A 25641-nucleotide genomic window follows, 5' to 3' on the forward strand; every position below is an offset into this window, starting at 1 on the left:
AGCAGCCTGCATCAGTGTGACTGTCACATGAAGCATTGATTGTACAGCAGCTGCCCTTCCCAAATGAATCGGTTCACTGATTGATTTACTGTAGCATCACACACACCACCATTAATAGAATCTATGTCACATGTTGGACAAACCAATGCTGCATACATCCCTACAAACTGGGGTCTTTGATCACTGTCCACCAAGAAAGAGGAAACAACTGAGCTGGGCTTACCAATACAGAATCAAAATCAGAATTAGATATATTGCCAGGTTTAAACAACAAGGAATTTGCTTTGGTGTAAAATGGTGCTTACATAAACACAGTAAGATAAATTAAGTTGTAAAATAAGAGCAAAAATATAAATATTACTAAATCCATAGTAAACACTGTTAAGTATTAATGTAATTTTTTTTTAGAAGAAATATGGATATACAAAATCGAAACACAATGAGAACATGACAAGTGAAAATAAATGAATATGTGCAGTATATCTGAATTTAAAAGTTAAAGAAATTTGTTTTAATATTGTGCTTTATCCAGTCTTTATGACTCCTCAAAGCGCTTACATTTTCTTTATCTTAAATGAGGTAAATTCCCATGAACTGTATATTTTATTTTCATCTCAAGTCTTTGGACTTGTTATTGCCTGTCAGTGAGAACACTGTCCGACTCACTCATCATAACAAGCCAATTTTCTGTTTCGCATACTGAACAAAAGAGGGCAGCATAAATCAAGAAGGAAGATTTCAAGTCATCTGAGTTCCTGATCAGAGCTGCGAAAGAACGTTTTGGTGGTTCCCATTCTTCTTCCAGATTGTTTAAATATAAATGAAACATATTGGTTGTCCAGGATCTTTTTATTCTACTGTTAAATTCCTCATAATCTCACCATTCAGAATTATTATCACATACTGCAGGTCAATCACAGATAAATAAAGACATGAAATATCAAATAAAGTTACAGATTCTTGTATTTACTTTTCAAATGCTGGAGAACCTATAAATACAATCATGTCTACAAAACAGTCTTATTGTTAGTCTTTCATCTCTTGTGAGCTGACATTCTGATACAGAACTTTGTGCAATGCAATATTTCTTGACATTTAGTGAAAGTCAGAATCAGAATAACTTTATTAGAGTGGAAATGTAGTGTTATAGCAAAAGTGAAGATAGAAATAAAACACTATTCGATAAGGGCATGCACATAATATTAAAATAGATAAATATAATCGCTGTGTTGCAAAAGTAGTGTGTTGCATTTGTGCAGTTTGTGCAAACCCCAATCCTTGAAAGAGTGACACCTCTCAGAAAGGACCAGTGTGGGGGCAGATGGTGTTGTTTTTCCCTTCAGAACTTTCTCTGCAGCAACGCAATATCACAAACCACATCTACAGCCTCCCACACCATTTTTTTTCTTTATCTTCTCCCTTCAAAGGTCATTTGCGAAGATAAGAGACGTCAGTAACCTGAATTAGACTCACTCGGGTGGGTCTGTGGACATGATTGCTGCACAGGAGAAAGTTCAGCCACACATTCATATTACTTCCTAAATCATTGAGAAGATATTTGTGATGAAGGAGAATGTCAAGTCAGTGAATTAAGACTTGTTTTGATTTATTACAACTAAAACCTTGTGCCCTCTTATTCTCTTTTCTTTTTGTAAGCATGTGGCACTTATTATAACATTCTCGACTCAAACGTTTTACTGTCATTATGTGCTTTTATTTTTTCATTATTGCCTGAGATATGTTGAATCGGGGAAAGAATCACAGCTCAAGAGGATATTCCAGTTGCAATTATTTATCATTTGTAAGTTAACCCTAGAATACTTGGATGTATTGATAAATATAATCATCTCTTAAGAGGGACTGAAGAGAGATTGAATTGGTTATTACTTACGTGCAACAATGGGATTTTCGCAATAATAATGTGTGATTAAATGAAAGTATAACCTATTTATTAAAAATAGCTACTTTCTTGAACTCTTTTCAACAAAAGCAATGCTTCTCATTTATTACTTATTTAAGTTAAGTAACTATAAGCCTGTTTGAGTTGTACATTTCAACTCTGTAAATGGAGCTCTACATGTCAGTCTTAAATGGCAGGTGACGGTGGAAATTGTATGAAGTTTGGAGAGGAAAGAAACACAAAAACAGTTTTGGTGTATGTTCCAAACTCTGTACTTTGAATATATAAACAATAACCTTTACGTTACTAAAATGTATGTTGTTTCAGGAGGGCGCATAGAAGTCAAAAAGGGTTAAACCTTTTACTTTTGCATGGAAATAAAGACCACAGGAAATGTGATATTGATGCTTTCAGATGCATTGTGAGCGGAGCGGTTGTCTTTACGCCCACATGCATCTAGAATATGTAGTGTGCATGTGTCAGACAAATAAGAAGCTGCTATTTGGTGTGCATGCAATTTGTTTTGAGGATGGACTGATTCACATCAAATTGTGGTCTTGCAGAAGTTATTTTTATAAATGATCTTTGAGCCTGTTTTACCAGTCAAACAAACTTAGTTACTTTTATATTTGCACAAAGAACAAGTGCTCATTTGTGTCTTTTATTGCAAGTTGATCTTTGAAGCCCTAAAATGTTGTTCCAAGTTTATGAACGTAGGCTGGTATTATTAGTAGAAGCAGTAATGCACATAATAAAACACATACAAAGTTTTATAATTCGGCTTATCAGTGTTGCAAAAAACTTTGGCTAAACATTAAAACCTTGCTGGATAAAGGCAGATGTTGTGTACGTGAGTTTGTGTATGTGTGTGCATATTACAAGGAGAGAGCATGACAAAATAATATGAATACCCGCCACCCATAAGGTACAGTTTATAGTGTATGAAAATAGAAAATAAGTTGTGTGTACTTTACTTTGGACTGATACTGTATGTCCAGCCGGATGAAAGCAGGAAATTACTGAAAATAAATACAAATGTTGTCCAGCATCAAATCTCATCAAAGCAGCAACACATTAAAGCTTTAGAGTGCAGCAAGCTCTTTGTCACTTAGCCAATAAAGATGAACCTGAGGAGATTGAGGGGTTGGATAGAGTCACTGAGGTTAATGGGAGTGGAATAGCCCGTAAACAGACAGATGTACTATTGCTTTATTTGAGCTGCAGATCAACTCTTCCATCCCTATCTCTGGTGAAAAAACAACTAAGAATTTGATTGGGATATAACAAACCAACTACTAATCCCTTAAAGCAGGAATATGTATGCACAAGAAGCAAAACTTCTCAGTAAATTGTTACGTCACATCACAAATCTAACAGTGTGCTAATTTTAAAATGTATGTGTAAGGAATCTCTTTCATTGTCTAAATAAATGTAATGTAGTAAAAATTAGTTGGTCACAATGTGTTCCTGTTCTCAACTAACTGCACCTTTGGCAATCATTTTAGTATAGCGTCCTGATGAAACACTCACTCAGTCTCACTCAGTGAAAGAATCCCTGTTAGCAATGAAACTAGAAAATAACATTTTAAAGAAACTTCCCTCACATGTTTCTATGATCAAGGATAAAGCGGCAAATAACTAGTGTTTAAATCATGTGCTCTTGAAATACTAAAAGCTTTTTTTTTTTCTCATATTGCAAGTAGCTTGATGTACAATCTATAACTCAAATAGACAAGCCTAAATTGGTTGTTTTGAAATAAATGTGAACCCGTGCTGACAGGCTCAAGGGATGTAAAGGCAGAAAGTGCATCATATCATTATACTTACCAACCCTGGCTTGTTGGAACCACACACAGAGGCAGGGTTCAGGGCCAATCGGATGTAAGCTAATGGTGGAAGAGAATGGAGGGCCAATTAAATGATCAAAGTAAGACTTAGTTGTTGCAAGGTCAAAAGGTTTGCTAAATGCAATTTATACGTACACTTTGTTGAGCAAAAACAGCTCATTCCTAGTGATAAGACATAATAAGAGATGTTAGATATTTATTTAGGAAACATTATTATGAATATTCTTTGTTTTCTTGCATGTCTGCATCAAAATTGGAGGTGTTATTTGTACACAATAATGCAAGAAATACTGATGACCTCATTGTTTTATACTCTTAGCTTTCTGGAGTAATTAATAGCTAAGTGTTTCCCTTTTATTATTGTTAGGATTGCATCAGTGTTTATATATTACGTATATTTGGAAAGATGCACTTTAGAAAGGGATCGAATGTATTTGATGTGTATTATTTTGCATCCAATGAACTAAATATAGCATATAACACACAGTTCTATGCCTTCAACTTTAAAAGTCTTTGATTTAATGTTTTGACCAAAGGTGGAATAAGTACTCAGATATTGTACTTAAGTAAAAGTACAAGTACAAGAGTGTAGGCATACTCTGTTACATATTAGTATTTTTCAGAACAACATATTCTATGTTCTGATTATAATTATTGATGTAATAACGTGCTATCAAAGCTGGGAAAGGTGCAGCTATGAATGTCTTTGTATACTGCAGGGTAGCTTGTTAATTTGACTCCAGGTGTAACTAAAGTCTTATTTAAGTGTTGATTCTATTTCACATCATTAATCGAAATCTGCAAAGTAACTAAAGGTATTACATCATTATAATGGAGTGAAAGTACATGATTTATCTCTGAATTGTACCTCAAAATTGTACTTGAGTAAATCCTACTTAGTTACTTTACACCTTCGGTTTTAACTGAAATTAGGAGATTGTGAGAAATGTGTGTGTGTGTGCGTGTGTGTCTGTGTGTATGTGTGCGCGGCGTACCCTGTGTTGTGTTGTGTCTGCTGACGTCACCACTGGAACAGCCTTGTCACGCGGGGTTAGTAAAAGTTGGGATAGGAGCTCCGGAGAGAGAGAATTAGACAGGAGGAGAGATAGAGAGAAAGAAATAAAGAGGGGACGGACAATTAACCAGACAATTAATCGGCTTTTATAGCAGGGAAAGCGCTTCTTCTTTGTTGTAGATTAGCTCGGCACACAGAGAGAAACAGTGAGGGAAGAAGAGACAGCGGACAGACGACTTTCTCTGAAGTTACGAGGAAGAGCAGCAGCCACCGACCTGTATTTTGGATTTGTCTAACTAAGGGGGGGAAACACGGCTTCGTGCATGGCCATAACCGCTTATAACTTAAACAAAAGTTGAAGTTCGGAGTCGTGACAGTAGGTAAATGTGGTGACATTTTTTAGGAGAGCATACATTGCTCCATCGGTCGACGGTCGAGTGGCGGGGTAAAAACCCGAGCTGTCAAACCCGATGACGACTGCTAACTGCCCTGGGAATGAGGAGCTGGACTTCAGGCTGATCTTCGGGGAGGACGGGCAGCAGCAGCCGCTGGGGCCTGCAGGTCAGTGTGGTCCCTTTGGGGTTATAATGTTACTGCATGCATTGGAAGTACACTAAGACACTGTACTGTAACATTAACATTTGTTACTCACCTAAGCTGCTGCTGGTTTAAATTAAACCAACAGTATCTGACTGCAATATCAAAACTGCAAGCCATATGAAAGAGGAGCCGAACCGTATAAGTGTTGGAATAGTCTTATATTAAAAAAAAATATTTCTGTCATGGTCGCCTAGCTAATGTCCACAACGCCAGCTGTCATTAGCTTGACGTGCTAGCAAGTTAGCCTCAGTGCAGTCATTGTCATGGCTAATTAAACTGTGCATCCAGGTAAAAACAACACTTGTAAATGCCCCATTTCATTTGGCACCTTATAACTTTTCTTCTGTATACGTGGAGGCTGTGTAGTTCAGGCGGGACTGCAACAGTTAGGTTGATGTTGTGTAAGTGAAGCAGAAGGAGGGACCAGTTTAAATGTCACTGAAACACATTTCTGCAAAGCTGCACATGCTAATGTTGTCATAACTTTTAAGCACTTGTTTTTCACAATATAAGTCAAAAGTAGGACAGTTGCTGTTGTGCTGTTTAAATGACCAATATAGGCGTTGCAGTATATCTGTTATTATAGGCAAGTGGTTAATACACCTCTTTATTTAATTTAGCAATATTTAATAGTTATTAGTTATTATTGATGTTTGTAATGTTAAGACACATTTGATTCCACAAGTGGCCTTATATCTGAGTGTGAAATGTTTTAAAATAGGTCCTAGCTAGTGAAGGCAAACTTTAGTCTGTTAAAGTTTGTCAACTTTTTCAATAGTTTAGGTAACAATGTTGTCAAGTCCTTTATTACTGAAACTACATTGATCCTTGACTTTTTGAAACAATCTTCTCATGGAAATGATAGGTTACCCACTGTGACTGCTGAATTAAGCATTGTTTGATATGTCACAAACAAAATATATGCAAAACCATCAGATAATTGTTATGGTGCTTTTCACCTTTAGAAGAAACATTTACTCTACCCAACGTGAACAATTAATCATAAAGGCTATTGGACCTGTCGGTACCTGTTACAACAAAGCAATATAATTAAAGAAGTTAAAAATAGACTTCCTCCTGGTGGACCAGTGATTCTAGGTGCGCACCATGCTGAATGAGATGCCGTGGGTTTGAATCTAGATGATAATCTTTCCCGCATGAAACTGCCCTCTGCTGTATTCCCCCAGGCTGAAGGATCCTACAATAGGACACAGTTGTCTATCAAAAAGGAACACACTTAATGGCTATCTGGAAAACTATTGTCAGAGTAGAAACCAAGAGTAGGAAAAGATTGAGCAATACCAGGCTTTATTAGTTATGTTTAGCTAAGTAGAATGACAAACAATCATAATAGTAGTACATGCAAACAAAGTTAGATCAAAAACTTGATAATAAATAGGAAATCTATGAAGTCAATGAATGTCTTTAATTGCTATGACAGATATATAATTCAATTAAATGTGAATAATAGTACACAAATCATTGCAATTTGTTTCCCAGTTGATTTATTGACACAGTAATATAATGGTTCTGTCTGATTTCGAATGTCATTTCACTTTCTCTCAGTGAATTCAAGCTGCAGTAAAGAAGTACAAACAACGCAAATAATTATGTCATCCTGTCAAACAGCAAGAACGTGTCAGGGTACCTGGGTTTGAAGAGAAAGTTTTTAATTAATTTCTTTCAGTTACAGGCTGCTTTTATTTTATATGACTTTACATTACCAGTGTTGTTGAACTTCACAATGGTCATATCCATTTAAATAATAAATTAAATGAATGCTTGAATGTAAAAAAAATTGCATTTTAGTCCTGACAAAAGTACGTGTGTCAGGACTACAATCACAATGACTTTCAGTTTATTGACTATATTTAACACGTGGATACATTGACTCATTTTGCATAATGCCTAAGTGTGTGTTTTTATTTCAGCTGCTCTAGGCAGTTCCTGTTTAAAGCCAATATCTAGCAAAATACGAGTGTGTATAGTTGTTAAGTATTATGATTGACAGGAGCAGATTTCATCTTTTTCATAATGTTTCTTTATTGTCTGCAAACACTTGAAAAAAACCGAATAAATCAGGAGTTCTCATAAAACAGGGATTTGCAGAAGTCTGAACCCAGCATCACAATTGCAGACAAAACTTTCTTGGTTGAAACTAGACTCAGGCGGTTTTGCAGTGAAATTCAATATTTTGGATTTTCCATTGTTTTAGTCGTCTAGTAGTAACACTATATTGATAGTAATTGAGTCTTTTAGATCAGTGGTTCCCAACCTGGGGGGCGCCAAATATCGCAGGGGGGGAGCCAGGCCTCAGATGATTTGAGGCCAAATATCATATTTAGAATTTCTTTTTTTTTCTTTTTTATTATTTTTACATATAATTGTAACGCAATACATGATTGCCACTAAAAACCTTGTCTCTACATTACAATAAAATATAAAAAATAATTGATGAATTAATTTGAATAACAATTCAAGTTAGTAGCTATTAAAGGCATAAAAAGACAGAAATGTATAATTCTTTCTTTAATATAAATGTTTCTTCTGCCCGTAAAGTGTCCAAACCGGGCTTGTCTGGATAAGCGCATTTTTAAAACATAGTCATTGTCCATGCCGCTTTCAGTTGGATTATTTGTCACAGTTGCTCCGATCAGATCGGTCTCCTCCATTTTGTAGATTATTTACGATTTTTGAATCCACATAAACACATCGGCAAGATCCGGTTTACTTTGAGCATGTGTTTTAAACAGTTGAATCCCTTTGTGAATTGTTTCCACTTGCGCCGTCCTTTAATTTCTTCATTCAGCGGGAATCCAAATGAATTCATCCTGAGTCCAATAACCATCAAAGTCACTCCAATAGTGCTCCTTAATTACGCTTTCATCCTCCTTTAACAAAATACATCACGTTCATCCAGTTTGTGACAGTAGTTGTACTTTAATTACCGCTGTTGCGCCCCCCCCACACACACACAGGGGGGGGGGGGGGGGGGGGGGGGGGCGCAACTTCCGACAGGAGTCATTTGGGGGGGCTCTTGGGAAAAAAGGTTGGGAACCACTGTTTTAGATAGTATGAATTGTACAGAAGCTGAGTGATATAAGATGTAACGAAGATCATACAGTGGATTTCAACCCACACATTCATTGATTAATGCCATCTGTGTTATTCTTTCATGCTAAATGAATGTTCTTCATCTGTTTCTGTCTTTGGGCCTTAACCATTGGAACATGTGAACGCTGTGCTTTTCATGGGGAAAGTAATGACTTCATGAAGTTTTGGCTTATGCAGATTTAAATACACTTTTCCTTCGATTAAGGGAAGATTGATTTGGAGATGGGACGAAGGGGAAAACTTGCAGTTGGAATAATTTCGGAATAAAAGCACCTCTGTGCAACTGGGGGCGCATGTCCAAATGAATAACTGAAGTGTAATGCAGGATCAAACAGCCAGAGTCACGGGGAGCTGCACACTCCTCAGTTGTTCTTCCACTGTGCAGGCGGGAATCAAGTCAGGGCTTGTTTTTGTTACAACCTGAAGAACTTCTAATGTCTGTGAATATCTGACAAAATCGACTCCACTTAGCAGCTTATTGTTATTGCAGCTTGAACTTGTTGAACGTTGTGAAAAAAAGAGAGAACTCTCCCCAAATAAAAATGGACCAGTGCCACATCATACCTTATTTAAAGGAGACCTATCATGCTATATTTAAATGATATAGTGTATGACCATACCTATATAAGGTATATTTATACATTTTATTTTTCAAAATACCAAACAGATCATTTTTTAGCCATGCCTCGTTTCGCTCATTTTCGCTCTATTCCAGGCCTGTCTTTGAAAATTCTGAGCAGCAGCTGACCACGCCCCCCTGCAGAAGAAGGGGGCATGAGCCGGCGAGAGTCACGTTACCATGTTTGCTGTGATTACGAGTGTGGAATAAACATGTCATCTCAGAGCAATGCATGTGGTCAAGCATATTATCAATTTGATCCAGAAACTGACCCTGAAGCAGCGGAGGTTTTGGTGGAGGTGCAAACATCTCGGTTGCAGCAGGACGTTTCTGAATGGTTAGTTGACAAGCTGTTGTCCCTATTTATTTTACACTGTTTGTTACGATGCTTGCTACGTATTCCGTTCATATTTTGGCTAATTAGCGAGAATGCAATGTGTACAGTTTGTAACTTAGAGTTTGACCCAGCAATAAGTCTCCGAAAGGCGGGGAAAAGTTGTGTGGATAGAGGCAAGCGCAGCGTCAGGCAGGCAGAGAGGAGCAGGCTGCGATACTCCCCCACCCCACAGAGCGCACCCAGAGGACAGGCTGCGTCACCTCACTTTGTAACCCAGGAAAGGAGCAGGAATCCTGGGTACGTGAGTGTTAAAAGTGCATTAAACTGTTTTAATCCGACAGCCGCTGATATGCGCGGAAGTCTGTCGTTTCGTTAACATATGAATAGCCAAATGGACGGAAATCCGTCCTAGAGTATATGCGAATGAGAGGTTTGGCAATGCACGTGGCCGTGGCTCATTCCCCTGATAGGTGGAGAGTTGACCAATAAGCGGAGCACCTCTTTGTGACGTAGAAAAGTGTTGAAACCTGGATATGTTTTTTTCAGATCCGTTGCAGCCCCTTTTTTTAGAGATTTGGCTAAGGAGGAAAATAGAGAGTGTTGTGTTTTCTGACACTTGGTGAGTTCCCTGGAACACCGGGGACACATATTCATGTGTAAAAGACGTACAAAGGTGCATTTTGCATGATAGGTCCCCTTTAAACAGAAAGTACGAATATGTTACCATACCTTTGAAAGCTGGTTGCTCATATTTGCGACAACTCTCCTCTACATATTTGTTTTATATCTTGTTCTTTAATTTAGCTGACTGTTGGCTTTCTGCTCACTTTCTCTTTTAGCAGAATTGTGAGATTTCTCGTTGTCTTTCAGCATTTTTCCTTGTAGTGAATGTGATTAGAAATCTGTGTAATATCGTGGTTCAGAAAAACGCCCTTCCTATGTCTGTCCTTTTTGTTCTGCTTTCTTTGTCTGTTTGCTATGGATGTTTGTCTTCTCACTTTCTTGCTCTCTCTGAGTGTTTTCTTGTTGCTCAGGAAACCTCTTTGATTTGAGGTATTGCTGTTAAATACAGAGGAATCAGCCACTTGACAGAAAGGGGTTTCCCGAGATGATATACAGTGCCTGCTGAATAGAAGTTCTTCTGTGAATCACCAGAACTAGAAAGAGTCATTCATAACATTTACTGAAAAAGTTGTGAAAAAAGGATAATAGCTATATAATCAACACCAGCATTATAACAACATATCTAATTAAAAGTCTCTTCTAGCTATATTTTTTCTCAGTTAGGGGATGACCTAATCAAATATTAATTTTGGTTTAAGTGTTGGTATTATTTGCATTCATTAGGTGTAGTCTTGTTTCAGGAGATGGTTTCAGATCGCCAAGAAAAAAGTTCAATATATACAATTCTACCGTAGCAATATGGCTTAGTGCGTAAACAGTGGACAAAGAGTAATACAAGTATTCTGTACAGCAATATCAGAGATAATGCAACATTTTAGAAATAATCAGAGTATTCTATCTGTAGTATATTGTTTAATATGTTAATGGTGGAAGCCTCACCATTGTGTGGTTGGCTCAGTCAATACAGTTATTTTCCACTTTTTAACTGGTGTATGGTCCGCTTGAAAATAGATAATGTTTTACCTAGACAAGAAAGACTCATTGGCTGAACAATTGTCTTTTTTAAACTTTGAGATAACGTGGTTAGCTTTTACACCGAGTTTTTTTGACCCCTCTGTCGTTTCCTAATCATAGTCAAGACATTGGAAAATGCATAGTTTGATTATTTTGTGCTTGAATTATGCTATTTCCCCTTACACTGCTTTATGAGAGGGGTTTTACCCAATTGACTTCTTAAAACTAATGCAACAACAGGTAGTCTATCGGTAGTTAGCTCATAGACAGATATTCAAAAACCGAAAAAAACCATTTCAACCCTTTCAAGAAAGTCTATTAGAAATAGTTAAAAAAGTTATCCCTCTACCCTGAACTTCATCCGGCCACTTCACAATAAACTCCATGTATGATATGAAATGAAAAGAAGAAGCGTGCATTTTAACGTTTTTTATTAATAGCAACTCCCCGTTGCCTGTTCTCTTGTTTCGTTGTTTTACAGCAGATTTATCTTGAGATGGTTGAGCAGCTAAGTGTTTTTTTTCTTTTTCTAATTTGTCAATTTAGGCTGTTGAAAACCAACACGCGTAGGCGGCCTCCTGTAGATTTACATAGGCAGGGGAAACCACGTGTCAAGAAGTATCTCAGTCATGTGTTGAGTAGCTTTATGCAAAAAGGTCTCTCAATCCCAGACGTTGTAGCTCATAGCTATCATTGTGAAGCCAACGACGCTGAAAAGAGTCAGTAAGAGACGCTTCGCCGCCACAGACAGGCACCTGCTTTCAACTAAGGTTAAGCTTGGTCGAACAAACTAATTATAGAACATATTTCCCCTTTCACTTATTTTGAATCTAATTTCGTATTACAAATACTCCATCTCACTCACAACATGTATTTGGGCTTATCGCTCAAAGTACCACTTGATCCATTGGTGATAGAATGAGTTGTGGAAACAAGGTATTGGTGGGTTAGGGTTAAGCAGGTCCAAGCAGTGGCCTCAATGGGCTTTTGAGGTGGTATGAGTCAGGGGGGGGTGCACAAGTGCCCTTTATGGGTGGCATGGTAGTCGATCCATAGCGGAGGTGTCTGGCTCTCTGCCCAGACATGCCATGTGGGGTTCAGATGGCAGGGGGTAATAAAAGGAGAGGGGGGCACATTGCTCTCTCACTTGGCGAAGATGAACAGCGTTTTTGTTTACCTACTGACTCTTGTTATCTTGAATGTTCTTTTCTTACTTTTGTATATACTCCATATCCATTGGCTTCTTATCTCAAACCCAAAGACGTTGGTTTGTCAATTGCCACCATACCAGGCGGCACGTTGTAGACCAGCCACCACCAGTGAGGCTTCTTTCCTTTCTCACGTCTTTTTCTCAGGATGTGAAAGAGACCACCAGTGACATCAGAGAGGTTGATCTAGGCCAATGAAATCTCCAGATGCCAGCAGTCACCACAACCACTTACTGACTAGTTGGGTTTGATTCTGTTCCGCATGCTGTGGCATTTATTGTACCTGAAGGATTGTCTTTGCAACCTTTGCAACCTTTTTAGCTTCAGGGATCAAACTGAGGGCAGCCATTGGAGAAAGCTTTTTGCCCTTGTGTATGTTGTTGTCATTGCTCCGCTTCTCTGAACCAAGAGCACGATCCTCGCAGTCCTTGTCGTGGGAAAGACTGAAATTACATCGCTCTCATGGTGGACTATTTTGAGCTCCCAGAGAGAGTGGCAGAGGGCAGGCGGCAGGTTCTAGTGACTCGTTTGTACTTAGTGCCGGAGAACCCCTCTAGTCCCAGCACGTCTGCAGCCTTCAACTTTTTACTGCTCAAGCACTTTGCGATCTTAACGAGGAGAGGAGTGGAAGAATGCTGTGCGCTACATCTCCAGGTGAGTGTGCCGGCACTCCCACTCTCTAGCCAGGTGTGTGTGTGCGTGTGTGTGCACGTGTTGGTCTGGACTGTATATTGAGGAGTGGGAGCCACCACTCAGACAAGCAGCTGTCATCAGAGTACAGGCTGTACTGAAGTGCTGAAAGATGACAAATAAATACGTTTTTATTTATTTATACACGTATGGCCAATTTTATTTTCGTATGGTCTCACTTTTTTGTTCAAATATGCCCAAATTTAGATTTTGTTGATATACCGGTAGTTGTATGTTGTGTGCACTGCACTTGATTCCCACTCAGTTAATATGCAAGTATAACGTGTCTTTTTGCACATTTGATTTGGAGGATTGTTCATATTACACATGTAGGACATGGATACCTTTTAATATGCATTAGTTTAGTTACTTTAGACAACCACAGGAGATAATATACCTATATATATATAATCAAAAAGCAAATAAAAGAAGAGTGGAAAACACACAAACAGAGCTAAGACGGTGGAGAGTTAGAATGTCCGTAGACTTTGTAAGTATTATAGTTTCATATTGAAGGCTTTATGTGACAGAAAAAGAGGATTTATGGAACTGCAGATTCTAATACTTCTATGAAAGTGTAAAAGGCAGAGAGGTGAAAGGTCCGACAGTCATGCATGAGGTCCACATGTGGGGCTAGATCTCCATGTGGGTGCCCCGTGACCCTACTGAACTGGAGGGGTCCCAGCACCCAGTGTGATGAATGAGACGTTTGTTTCCCGGGGCGAGGCATGAGTAAATATGTGTGGCATCTGTCTAGTTTAAATTTAGTGTAACTGAAGCTACCGCTGGCTGCGCTGTATCAACATGTCAGAGGCTGCATTACACCAGAGAGAAAGCTGTTGAACTTCTGCATCTGGCTTCTTTTTCTCATATTTTCTTTGGTCTCTTTTACTATGAGGCTTGCTACGCAGGGATTACGCTGTTTTGAATCCCATTTGATTTTAGGCTAACCCTCAATGCCTTATTCCAGTCAGGCTAATGTGTGGTCACCTCTACATCAGGCACTTACCCTAACCCTAACCCTAGGTGTGAAATGATCATTCCAAAATGAGCGTGCAAAACTAATGTGAGGATGCGCTCCAAAATGGTATGGGCTCTTCTATGCTTTATGATAGATATTTTTCATAATCTTGTTGACAAACAAATCAACAACCAAACCAAAAAGATAACCTTTTTGGCGGATATATGTATTTAAATATAGTTACACTAGTTACATTTTTAAAACTTGTAATGCACCAGTTTGATTTTCACTGCGTAATGAGACCACATGGGTCACGGTTGGAATGTGGACCATGTGGACTTTGACAGCTGGGTGTAAAGGCCACACTAATTGTGGATAGAGGTTTTAAAAATATGAACTACTGAGCACATAATGCACATGCTTAAAAGTTTAAAACATGAATCGGGGCCCCAAGATATTCTAGTCCTCTTGGGAAACCTGTATGAACTTGTTGAGCTTTGAAAAACACACACACACAAAAAAAAAAAGTGTTTACCTAATTTAGGCGAAGTTATTTTCTGGATTTCAATTCCATTTAAGATTTTGGAGTGGGAATTGCTGCCTTCCTGTTTTTTCCTTGATTATTTCCTGCTGATCACAAGCACGATAAAGAGCAACGGCACTGTGGTGAGACTCTCAGAAACTCAGCAGATGGACCCTTTACTTGAGGACACTGCCTTTCTTTTCACCACCTCACCATATCCTCATCATCCATGTGGTTCTGCCGGTACGCTTTAATTAATCTGCGTGAAGGTGGGTCAAGACCAGCAGGTTGTGTCATCACTGTTGACATGTGGAGATAAGGAAAGTGTACAGAGCTACATATAAAACAATCCGTCTTATGTATATATACTTAGTTCTAAAACAAGCATAACTGTGTTGATGCTTGTATATTCCAGGAACATAGTATATACAGTATAAAGTATAATAATCTCTATGATTTGTTATGGACTCGGTTGGAGGATATTGGTTGACACACTTGTGCATTTATCAGTGGTGTGTATATATACTGTAGAGTCACTACTAAGACCTGCAGTTAGTAAATGTCACCTCTTCTCTTGCTCATGTCTCTCGCTTTGTATTTCTCTCTCAAACACACACACTGTCTCTCGCTTTTTCTCACACATATACAGGCCCACAAAAGCTTTCCCTGCATGTCCCTCTCCCTCTTGCTCTCTCTCTCTCTCTCTCTCTCTCTCTCTCTCTCTCTCTCTCTCTCTCTCTCTCTCTCTCTCTCTCTCTCTCTCTCTCTCTCTCTCTCCCCCGGGCAGATCTTTTCAGGCACATGCACAGTCAGCCCTGACAGATTGTTTAAATGTCAAGCTGCTAGCAGTAGCCTCTGATGTTATCTGCTCTGGGTTATTGCAGGCCATCAAGCAGCTTGTGTTCGCCTTGGAGGCCAATATCCTAATGCACTCTCCTGCTCCCACTGACAACCAATACATACATAAACCGAGTGACACACTGTTTGTTAACATGCACACAAGAAAACAGTTTAGTGGAGGAGGCAAAGTTAAACGGGGGAGTAACAATATTTTGATGCACTGTGAAAACCTTGTGGTTACTCAAAAACCTGAGTTAACATGCAAGCGACATCAAGAAGTAAAAGTGGAGTAAAGTTTTTTAAATGCATGTAAACACAATTGGGTGTCAAAGATGAGGCTTTATACCAGACAAGATACATCAGTGAATGTATATGCAATCGCTAATATTGAATGAATAGTGGTATATAATAATTTCGACAATCTGGTTTCCTTTTCTGTTGGATTTAATACTTATACTGTGGATTTTATTCTTTGATGGAATCAGGGATGGGGTTTGGTTGTGGTCATATCTGTCAAATGAGTATGGTGTTTACCTCCTGAGGCTAAATGTAATTTCTGTTGTCATTCAGCTGTACGCCCTGAAAAAACCTTTTGTTACAGACATATCTTACATGATGTGGCGTTTGTCTGCTGGATATCTGTTTTTTCCTTCTCTAATGATTTCAAATAAATATCATCTCAAGGCATTTGTTTTGATCAAATTGTAATTATTAAATGTTGTTTGATATATTTTTAAAATCCAGTTTTTGTTCCTATTAGGGTTAGGGTTAAATTATACGTTCAATTGTACGTTTATAGTTTGCAATTATAGCCCTGCAATTTCCATGAAACCTATTATTTGATTACATTGTAAGAATAACCCTTTCCTAAATCCTAGATCCCTTTATAGCACCAAATAATGTACTCTTAATGCAATTAGTGATGTGTTTGAAAGGGATCTTCGTCTGTTGGTGGGTATTTAGTTCAGGTGGTAATTTGGCACTCTATGTTTATCCCATAATGTTACCTCGGCATGAGATTGTTAATTAGGAGCTTAATTTAGCTGCCGGCATATGTTAACATTGGCTAAGTCTGCTGTTGTTAAGCCTCTGCTGGCTAGTGAGTAGTGTAACCCTAACATAACATTACAGAACAATATGTCAGAATAATACCTACCTCAGAATGTTACCTTATTTGTGATTTGCGCCTCATAACTGATAAAAGGAATCTGACTCGTTGTGCCCTCTTGCTCACTCTCACTGAATGTTATATGTGCACAGACCAAACCACGGATACATTCAGGGATCACCAGGGGGTTTGGCACGCACCCATTCAGCAAGCTTAAGACACCCAGGTGTAGGCCAACCCTTACTATATATACGTGTGCATGTGCGTCACAGGCTCCGTGTTTAGAAACGTAGCCAACGAGCCACAGTTATAGGAAAACCCAGGGGGTAGAAAATAGATTAGCTTGGACTCTGCTGCGAATCGCTACAACTATCTACATCAACAAAGTATTATGCCAAATATTACAATTAGAGTTATTTTTAAGGTTATAATGTAATTATTACTTTATGTATTAATCAAGGTATACACTATTTATCAATACCATGATAGAACTTGTGTTTTCTATTTTCATTAAGTGACAGCTGGGCACTGATCACATTCCTTGCCCTGCTGTTGCTTTGCATAAAAATAAGAGCAAATGTGCTCCGCGCAGTGACGCAAACAGAATTAATAATAAAAAATTAAAAAATAGACCGTCAAATCCCTAACTCTGAGCTTTAAACAGAACTCTTATACAACCTTTTTGTTGAACCGATGTGGACTGATACCTTTAGACCTCTGAAATGTAAAAAAATAATGTTTCATGAGCATCCAGCACTGAGATTTTGTTTTGCAGACCACAGAAAAAAGAAAAAAGATATACTTCCTTTAAAATGTGTTCATTTGGACTTTTATCTGGGGATATACCATACTGTATATCCCATGAGGCTTATAGTACCTGACGGGGTGGCAAACTTCTGCTCTGGTCTGTTGGTCAGCAGCTCTGGAGGAGGGCTGAAAGAGGACACTGGGCCCAACACAAAGACTTTGTACAGGGGATGTAAGCAGAGCCTGCTCTAATCAACCTGCTTGCCCACCACAAAGGGAACCCTGGCTAAGGTTACCCTTTAGCTCCAGCACCACATGGTGTTTGGGCTAGTGGGTAACCTAAGACAGCATATACACACAAACACTCTCATATACCTATACAGTAAGTGCAAAAAACACACAGGAAGGCAGAAAAGTACAACCACAGGCAAACAGGAAAATACACACAGTCATACACCACCCACACTTTATTACCCACATGCACATACACACACATGAAGAGATTCTGGGTGAACTAGCAGGAACCTGCCTCAGCAATGAACTTGTCATCTTCTTTGAAACAGACTAATCCTTCCCTCCCTCCGTAGTACACTGGGCTTTCTCAGAATGTGGGCCTGTGTGTCACTGCCCATCACAGGACCCTGACACACTTTGTGGACAGTGAGAGTAGAGGAGGAAGCAACAAAGTCTCTGTGGATTAAACGAGAATCCCCAGGCAGTGTGACGGTCAGCGTGTTGGGCTTTGTGTCAAGGAGCCAAAGTGGATGGCACCATCAACAGTGGGTCAGGCCGCTCCCTGTGGTTACCCTGAGAACACAACAGTCTTTGTGGTGTGTTGCACATATCCACAAAGATGCTTCACTAAAACATCTCCCAGTGAGGAGAGCTATTATTATCTTTGGTACAGCAAAGCCTCTTACGGATCGTTCTTTAACCGGATTGGCTGTCTGATGTATGGATACGCTTTCAGGGGCTTTGCAACCAAGGCCATTGATACAAAAACACTTCCATTGCTATCTCCTCTGCTCTCGTCTCCTCACATCTCCTGTTATCTCCTCTCTGACCTGATTTCCTAAGGTGACTGTTGTTTGGCTCTGACTCAGGGGTTTCCCACCACCCAACCCTTTCCCCACACTCGAGGGTTTTAGGTAGCATGCTAATGTTACATCAGGGCAAGGAGGGGGCTGTGGGCCAGGTAACAGGGTCGTCCCCTGTTCCGACCCGCACTTTGCAACTCTGCTAATAACCTCTTCACAATGTATGAAGTGTAAAGAAATCCAAGGGTAGAAAAGTTAATGGCTTTTTGTGGCTATCCCATCTTTAGTCCTTTTTGTCATATTTTAATTTCACTGTTATGCAGGAGGCAACTTTAGGACATGGTAACAACGTGAGACAGTGTGGTCAATATGTTAGAAGATGTACTGATTTCATTTCATTTATATATCTCGCTGTACATGATGCTGTATACTAAATGACCTATTGCTACTGACAGACATTGCAGCAAAAGTGCACCTTTTCACAGTTGTATACCACAGGTGGTTTATCGCAATAAATTCATACAGCAGTGTCAGAAATAAAAAAGACAAGTTTATTAAAACAGTGCCAGATTTACACCATACAACACAAGGCACATTTATCTGTGACTTTCATTCAATTGGCGCTTGCTAATTGTATGTAATTAGCACCTAAGGCAGCAGCTCATTACTGAGTCAGCACCTAAGACTGCCCTGCAATGAATTATAATTATCTGAATTCAATATTTTTCTTGGTTTGATTCCACAGAGCTTCAACAACCTTGTCAAGTTTTGTTTTGAGCTAAGAAGCTACACAGAAAAGCAAACTGAAAAACAATTCAGAAGCAGATGAAAATGTATTTCCTGGATTCAACATTTTGTATTAATGTTAAATCCTTCTAGGTGAATATGTCTCTCTAAAGCAGTCTGGGATAAGGCTTCTTAAAAGGAACACTTAATGCAACGTGAACGGGTTAATACTAGTCCTTTGGCCATGTTTTTAATCCAGATTTTTATATTGGATTAATTTAAATTGCAAATGTAGCTTTTATTAGTAGTTAGAAGAAGATGAAGCATCACTCATGAGATGGATTTGCTTTGTCATCATTATGACAGACGGGGAATATTTTGCAACCAAGAAACTCATGTCACTATGAAGTAATAGTTGTCTTTCTGTGTGCACGGTATACTGCCGTCTAATTGGTAGAAAAGGCAGCTTGCCTCCCTCTGTTATGGTGTGTGTTTCTGTCTTTAGTGGTGCCCTCTGTCTCTTTCTTCTTTCCTGTTCTCTTCATGTTATTTCCTAAGTCCGGCTGCCATCTTTTTTTTTCTTTTCCTCCCAGCCTCATTCTGTTCCTCTCGACGTTGTCCTTCTCTTCCCCCGTCAGTCAGACGCTGTCGTCAGAGGGTCCACTGCTGGGTCTTGTGACTGGCAGGCAGGGCCAGTGCGAAGCCGAGCGGCTATAAATAAAGAGCCGGCTGCTGTTGGATAGAGAGGACACGAGGGCAGGAAGAAAAAAGCTTTTTAAAGCCACCTTTAATATCTGATTTAAAAAAAACATTACGGTTTATTATTTAAAAACAGAGGACACAAATATGCTAACGTCAATTCACTCAATTTGAAGTTATTAACCTTATCCTGTGCAAGTTTCATGGTTGCTTTAGCTAAGCTAGGTGTGTAAAGAATGGGCATTGGCTTTTTATTTATTAAAGTTCATATTTCTTGTGAAGCAGAGGTTGTATTAATAGCTCAAAAGTCCTAAAAAACACATATTTTCTGAAGTTTGATGTTGGTTAGGTGAGTAGTGCTCTGCAAAAAAACATAATTTGTAAAATGTATGTTCTCTGCTCTACATGATACATAAAGCTTAATGGTCACAAGTTCATATCCGCATGATGAGATGTTTTGGGGAAAATTTCCACTTCTATATAAGAACATAAACATTATGATTTCCTGTTGTCTTTCTAAATGTCTGTGCATGTGAAACACTGGAATGGCGGGGGGGGGGAGGAGGGGTGTAACTGCCCCATTGGGAGCAGCAGAGCATATCCAGTGGAAGTTTATCAATAACCTCTAACAGAGTAGTGCCAATGCGGACAGTGGGTTCTTGTGTTTGTGTGTGTGTGTGTGTGTGTGTGTGTGTGTGTGTGTGTGTGTGTGTGTGTGTGTGTGTGTGTGTGTGTGTGTGTGTGTGTGTGTGTGTGTGTGTGTGTGTGTGTGTGTGTGTGTGTGTGTGTGTGTGTGTGTGTGTGTGTGTGTGTGTGTGTGTGTGTGTGTGTGTGTGTGTGTGTGTGTGTGTGTGTGTGTGTGTGTGTGTGTGTGTGTGTGTGTGTGTGTGTGTGTGTGTGTGCTCGCAGCCTGTGTTGGATGACCTTTGATATAAATAGCCTGCCGGCGCTAGCTGTGATGACAGCCGACAGCACGCACCGTTGTGTGAATTTGTTTCCTGAGTAGTGCTGTTCATCGGTTATCCCTCTTGGAACAATGCCTGTATGACTGCCTGCTACCCAGCAACACTCTGGCCTCCAATTTCCTGAATCTGGTCTCAATCGCAAGCACAAACTCAAGTGGCAAACGCAATGTTATTGGTCTGTGATCAAATCATTTGGTGCAATTTTGGCAACCAGAGAATCAAGCAAAGTCCTGGTCAAGGTCAACACATGACTAGTAGGAGAAGCAAAGTATCACCAGGTTGAAATATACACATGATCAATCCTCTTATCACTTTAAATCAAAGTTGAATAGGCCTGTATGAGAGTCTATACCACTCTTGGTACAGTAATATAAAATATTCTCAAATATGATTTTTTTCCTTTAGTTGGTAGGTTGGCCGCATTATCGTTGTTTTATTTTGGATCTGGCGAGTCACCAGAAGCTCTACTTTTGACCCAAATGACTCCATTATTTGTTTTACACTGTCCATTCCTCTCTGCTGTACTTCTGACTGTGATTAGGATTGATTAAAGGTCGGGCTGGATGTGAATGATGTTGCAGCTATGCCCAATAGTGCTTTTGTCTGCTTAAACACCACCTTGACTCCGCCACTTAAGACCTAGGTATCACATGATCTCAAGAATGTGGCTTTAGGAGCTGTGACACAACTAAGGTGTAGCATTTCAACTCTCACTATTTTAATCTTTGTGTTATTAACATAAGCTTTTAAACTTCTCGATGAGAGTGACTCTGGATATTCCTACCGACAGTTATTTGTTTTTTACCTATTCTTTGACACAGTAAAGTCAAACTAACGAACTTGAGAAATAACAAAAGTAATACTTGAGCTTTTCTCTAGATTGCTGTTTCTGAATCTTCTCTTTCTGTCATTCTCCTAGACCTGGAGCCCGATGACAACACGTCGTTCTACATCCTGAATGTGGGCCAGCCCCAGTCTATGATCACCAACCACCAGTCTCTTGGCCTGCCTCGTCATGGCATGCAGCCCCACTCCCAGTTCATCAGCTCCTCCCCACGCCTTCACTCACACAGACAAGGATCGGATCCTCCCAGATATGAAGCCCCAGGCTCCAAGTACGGCTCCTCCCCTCTGCTGCCCTCGGCTCCTGTGGAGGCTCCGAAGGCCTTCGAGTGCCCCAGCATCCAGATCACCTCCATCTCCCCCAGCTGCCAGCAGGAGATGGACGCCAATGAGCAGGATCTGAGGGCCAATGGGCCTGATGGGGTCTATCATGTGGATAGGCCCCTGTCCAGAGACCACCTGTACCTGCCTCTGGACCACTCGTACCGGGACTCTTCGCTCAGCCCGAGTCCGTGCAGCAGCCTCTCCTCTCGGAGCTGGTTCTCTGACGCCTCCTCCTGTGAATCTTTCTCACACGTCTATGACGATGTTGAATCGGAGCTAAACGAGGCGGCGGCCCGCTTCACCCTCGGCTCCCCTCTGACTCCCCCGGGATGTATCTCCCCTCAAACCTGTGGGGGGGTTTTGGAGGAGCAGCCCAACTGGCAGCACCATCACCCCGCCTTCGTGCACCACTCCCACTCCATCAGCCTGTCACCCCGGACGTCCCCGTGCCACTCGCCACGCACCAGTGTCACCGATGAGAATTGGCTTAGCCCGCGTCCCACCTCTAGGCCCTCCTCACGTCCCACCTCACCCTGTGGGAAGAGGCGCCACTCCAGCGCTGACATCTGCTACCCCGCCTCCTTGTCTCCTCATCACTCACCCTCACCCACACCAGGACCTTCACCCAGGGGCAGCGTGACGGAGGACACATGGATCGGCAGTCCTTCTTTAGGCATGTCTCCGTTCCAGTGCTGTCCATCAGAGGCAGACATCCCGTCCAAGACGAGGAAGACGTCGCAGGACAGAACAGCAATGCAGACTGGGACAGGGGAGATGGGGCTAGATGACCAAGGAAATATGTCTCCGAATCTAGACTCTCCTTCTGACGATGGTCTCCACAGTCTGAAGAAGGACGGGCCCGGGGAACAGTTCCTCTCAGTGCCCTCTCACTTCTCATGGAATAAACCCAAACCTGGTCATACGCCCATATTCAGGTAAGCTTTCTGATTTTTAAGAATATTAGGAGACAAACTGTAGGATTTCACTAAAAACCATCTTGTCTCAATGTAGCTCCAACAGTCACTTAAGTAAAGGATTCATGCAGATGTAAAGTGGGAGAGGAAGTGACAAAGCATTTGAACTTTTCAAATGTCAGTGAGGACTTTCTCAACTTTTTGAAATAACTTTCTGTTGCAATCGTTTTTTTTCTTTTCTGTTTCCTGTTTGTATTTGTTAAGAGTTGTGCTGACATGTATAGGGGGGCATAATGGATTCTTACTGGATTAACATCCTCGAACTAAGCAGTGTGTTTGACTTATAGTAAAAAAACAAAAGGCAATGTGGCATTAACTGCATCTTGGTCAGTATTTTGTTAATCATTGAGGCACTCACTGCTTGGCAAGACATCATTATATGTTGGCAATCTTAAAATCAATCAGTAGGTCAACTAAACAATAGACCTCAGTGATGATTTTATTTGTATAGAGTGTTGCGAGGAGTCATAAATATTGGAAAGTTTGATCTAGGGTGACAAGTGTGATTGCGATGCTGTCAATGAGTATCTAATAGCACGTTGGATGAATAATAAGCCTTTGATAAAGCAGATACATGTTCAACAGCAAGGGAACTTTGAGCTTTGAACAGTATCACCAGTATTTATCTGACTTAGTTACATCATAGACTAATACAAGTTGATTAGTTTGTGGCAGGGAACATGGGGACACACAGCACCAACCACTCCAAACAGGCACACAAACACACAGGCAACATATCCACATTAAAGAGTGATTGGTGATTTAAGAAACTCATAATGGAGTATTTTTGGAGAGGAGTCGGCTGTCTGTTCTCCAATGTGTGCAGCAGATGAAGACCTGGCCTTGTTTGTGTGCACTGGCCCCTAGCACTGTAAATCAGCACAGGGCACATATGGCAAGGGGGCCACACACACCCACACACACACACACACACACACACACACACACACACACACACACACACACACACACACACACACACACACACACACACACACACACACACACACACACACACACACACACACACACACACACACACACACACACACACACACACACACACACACACACACACACACACACACACACACACACACACGCGCACACACACAAACACAAACACACACACACACACACACACACACACACACACACACACACACACACACACACACACACACACCCTTGCTCACATAGACCTAACACTCTCCAGACAATAACAGGGTAACAGAGACGGCTCTATGATGAGTCACCATTTCATATTTGCATCTTTGCCCTTGTTAGTGAAATGTCCTTAGGCCACAGATCAGGGATAGAGCAGCAACTGAGTCATGTCTACATCGCTGTATCACGAGCAAACCAGAAGCTCCTGTTTTTCTTAACTATGCTTTTAATTCCAATAATGACCAAAAGGTATTCCTACACACACTACCGAACCATTAGGGGCTGCCCAATTATTTAAGACGTTATCAGACTCGCAGTATAGACCTATGCAATATCCAGACTTTAAAAAAATGCAGCTCTAGAACAATTGCCAAACCTGCCTGAAGCAGTTGCTCACATTGACATAAAAAAAGGGATAGTCCTTTAACAAAATGTAAACATGTATAGTCAGACGGTGTTAGATCAGTGAGTTGAGTAGGTCTGTGTTTTGCTTGTCACCTGCAGCTCCTTTCAAGCTTTTAAACAAATACCATAATTAACCAGGTCAGGCCAGGTCAGAGAAGGTATGAAAGTATGACAGAATACTGCCCTGGCCTCTTTTGGAGTTGCCTTTGTGTATGCACATGTGTGTTACGAGTTTGTTGACCAGATGGCTCAGGTGGAATGGGCTGGCTTGGGTTAGGGTGGGTGGAGTTGTGTTCAGGCACTTCGGTGTTCAGTCTCTCTGCAATGAAATATTAACGGCACTCTTATGACTTGGCTCCCAAAAGATTTATTTAAAGTTCCCATGTCATGCTTTTCTGGTTATTACCCGTCCCCTTGTGCGTTATGTAGGATTTTCTGCATGGAAACGGTCTGCAGAGTCACAAACCCTCAAAGTACATCCTGTAGCGAGTAAAACTCTAACACAGAAAAGACCTTTCTATGCTGCACCAGAACGCCTCGTTGGGGATTTCTCTTTTTTCATTGTTTACTTCTTGGGTATAGTGACGTATTTCGGGTATAGTGACGTAACGAGCCATTACGTTACGCCCGCAGAGCCGTTTTGACCAATCCGCGGACTTCCTCACACACACTCGGCGGGACGTTGCGAGGCTCGCTGCTGCGAGGAGCGGGACACTGTGAGCCGGCTCACTGGTGTGGGGTCGGCGAGACACCGCGGCACCGTGGAACTCAGCCTGGGCACACACACAAACTCACAGCCAGTCTGCGGGTGTGTGTGTTTTTCGCGCTGGGTTTCTCTGTGTCTCGCTGTCTCGCAGACGGCCACTGGGCTCACAGGGAGGGTGGGGGGGGCAGGAGCTCCAACAAGCCGTTTAGGACAGAGAGTGAATAGACATACTATACAGAGATGCTGTATGAGAAACCAATGTGAGTTTGGAAAATTGCACAATATTGATTTATTTTAGTATAACTCAACAATGGAATTATGATCAGTAGAAATGGCCATGACATGGGACCTTTAAAGAAAACGACGGTTTTACTCAGTGGCAAATACAGTATGTACATCTCCAGTCAGTAAGATAGAATTTAGTGGCAGGAAAAAATAACAATGACCACTGCATCACTGGGATAATAACAAATAATTGTACATGTAATGGGCTTTCATTATAAAGCTGCAGGACGACAATATAAACAGGGCTTCCATTGTTATGCACAATCCATGTTTCCAATGCATTGAATAAATATGTAACTAGGTGTCATTTCACGACTTCAAATATGACTGGTTGGTGCAACATGAAGGCTGCAGGATTCATTG

At 40.6% G+C, this 25641-nt stretch overlaps 1 protein-coding gene across 1 annotated transcript in view; it reads left to right on the top strand.

The window, feature by feature from the left end:
- Window positions 1–4780: 4780 nt before the first annotated feature.
- Window positions 4781–25641, top strand: part of LOC307027971 (nuclear factor of activated T-cells, cytoplasmic 3-like) — a gene marked incomplete at its 3' end in the record, with an annotated part of 32859 nt that continues 11998 nt past the window's right edge. The window contains exons 1-2 of the mRNA XM_079662663.1: window positions 4781–5323; window positions 21494–22676. Of these exons, the coding sequence (XP_079518789.1) occupies window positions 5233–5323; window positions 21494–22676 (1274 nt within the window). The 5' untranslated portion in view covers window positions 4781–5232. The remainder of the gene's footprint in view (window positions 5324–21493; window positions 22677–25641) is intronic.

Source organism: Notothenia rossii, assembly GCF_949606895.1.
Source record: "Notothenia rossii genome assembly, chromosome: 2".
Lineage (NCBI taxonomy): Eukaryota > Metazoa > Chordata > Actinopteri > Perciformes > Nototheniidae > Notothenia > Notothenia rossii.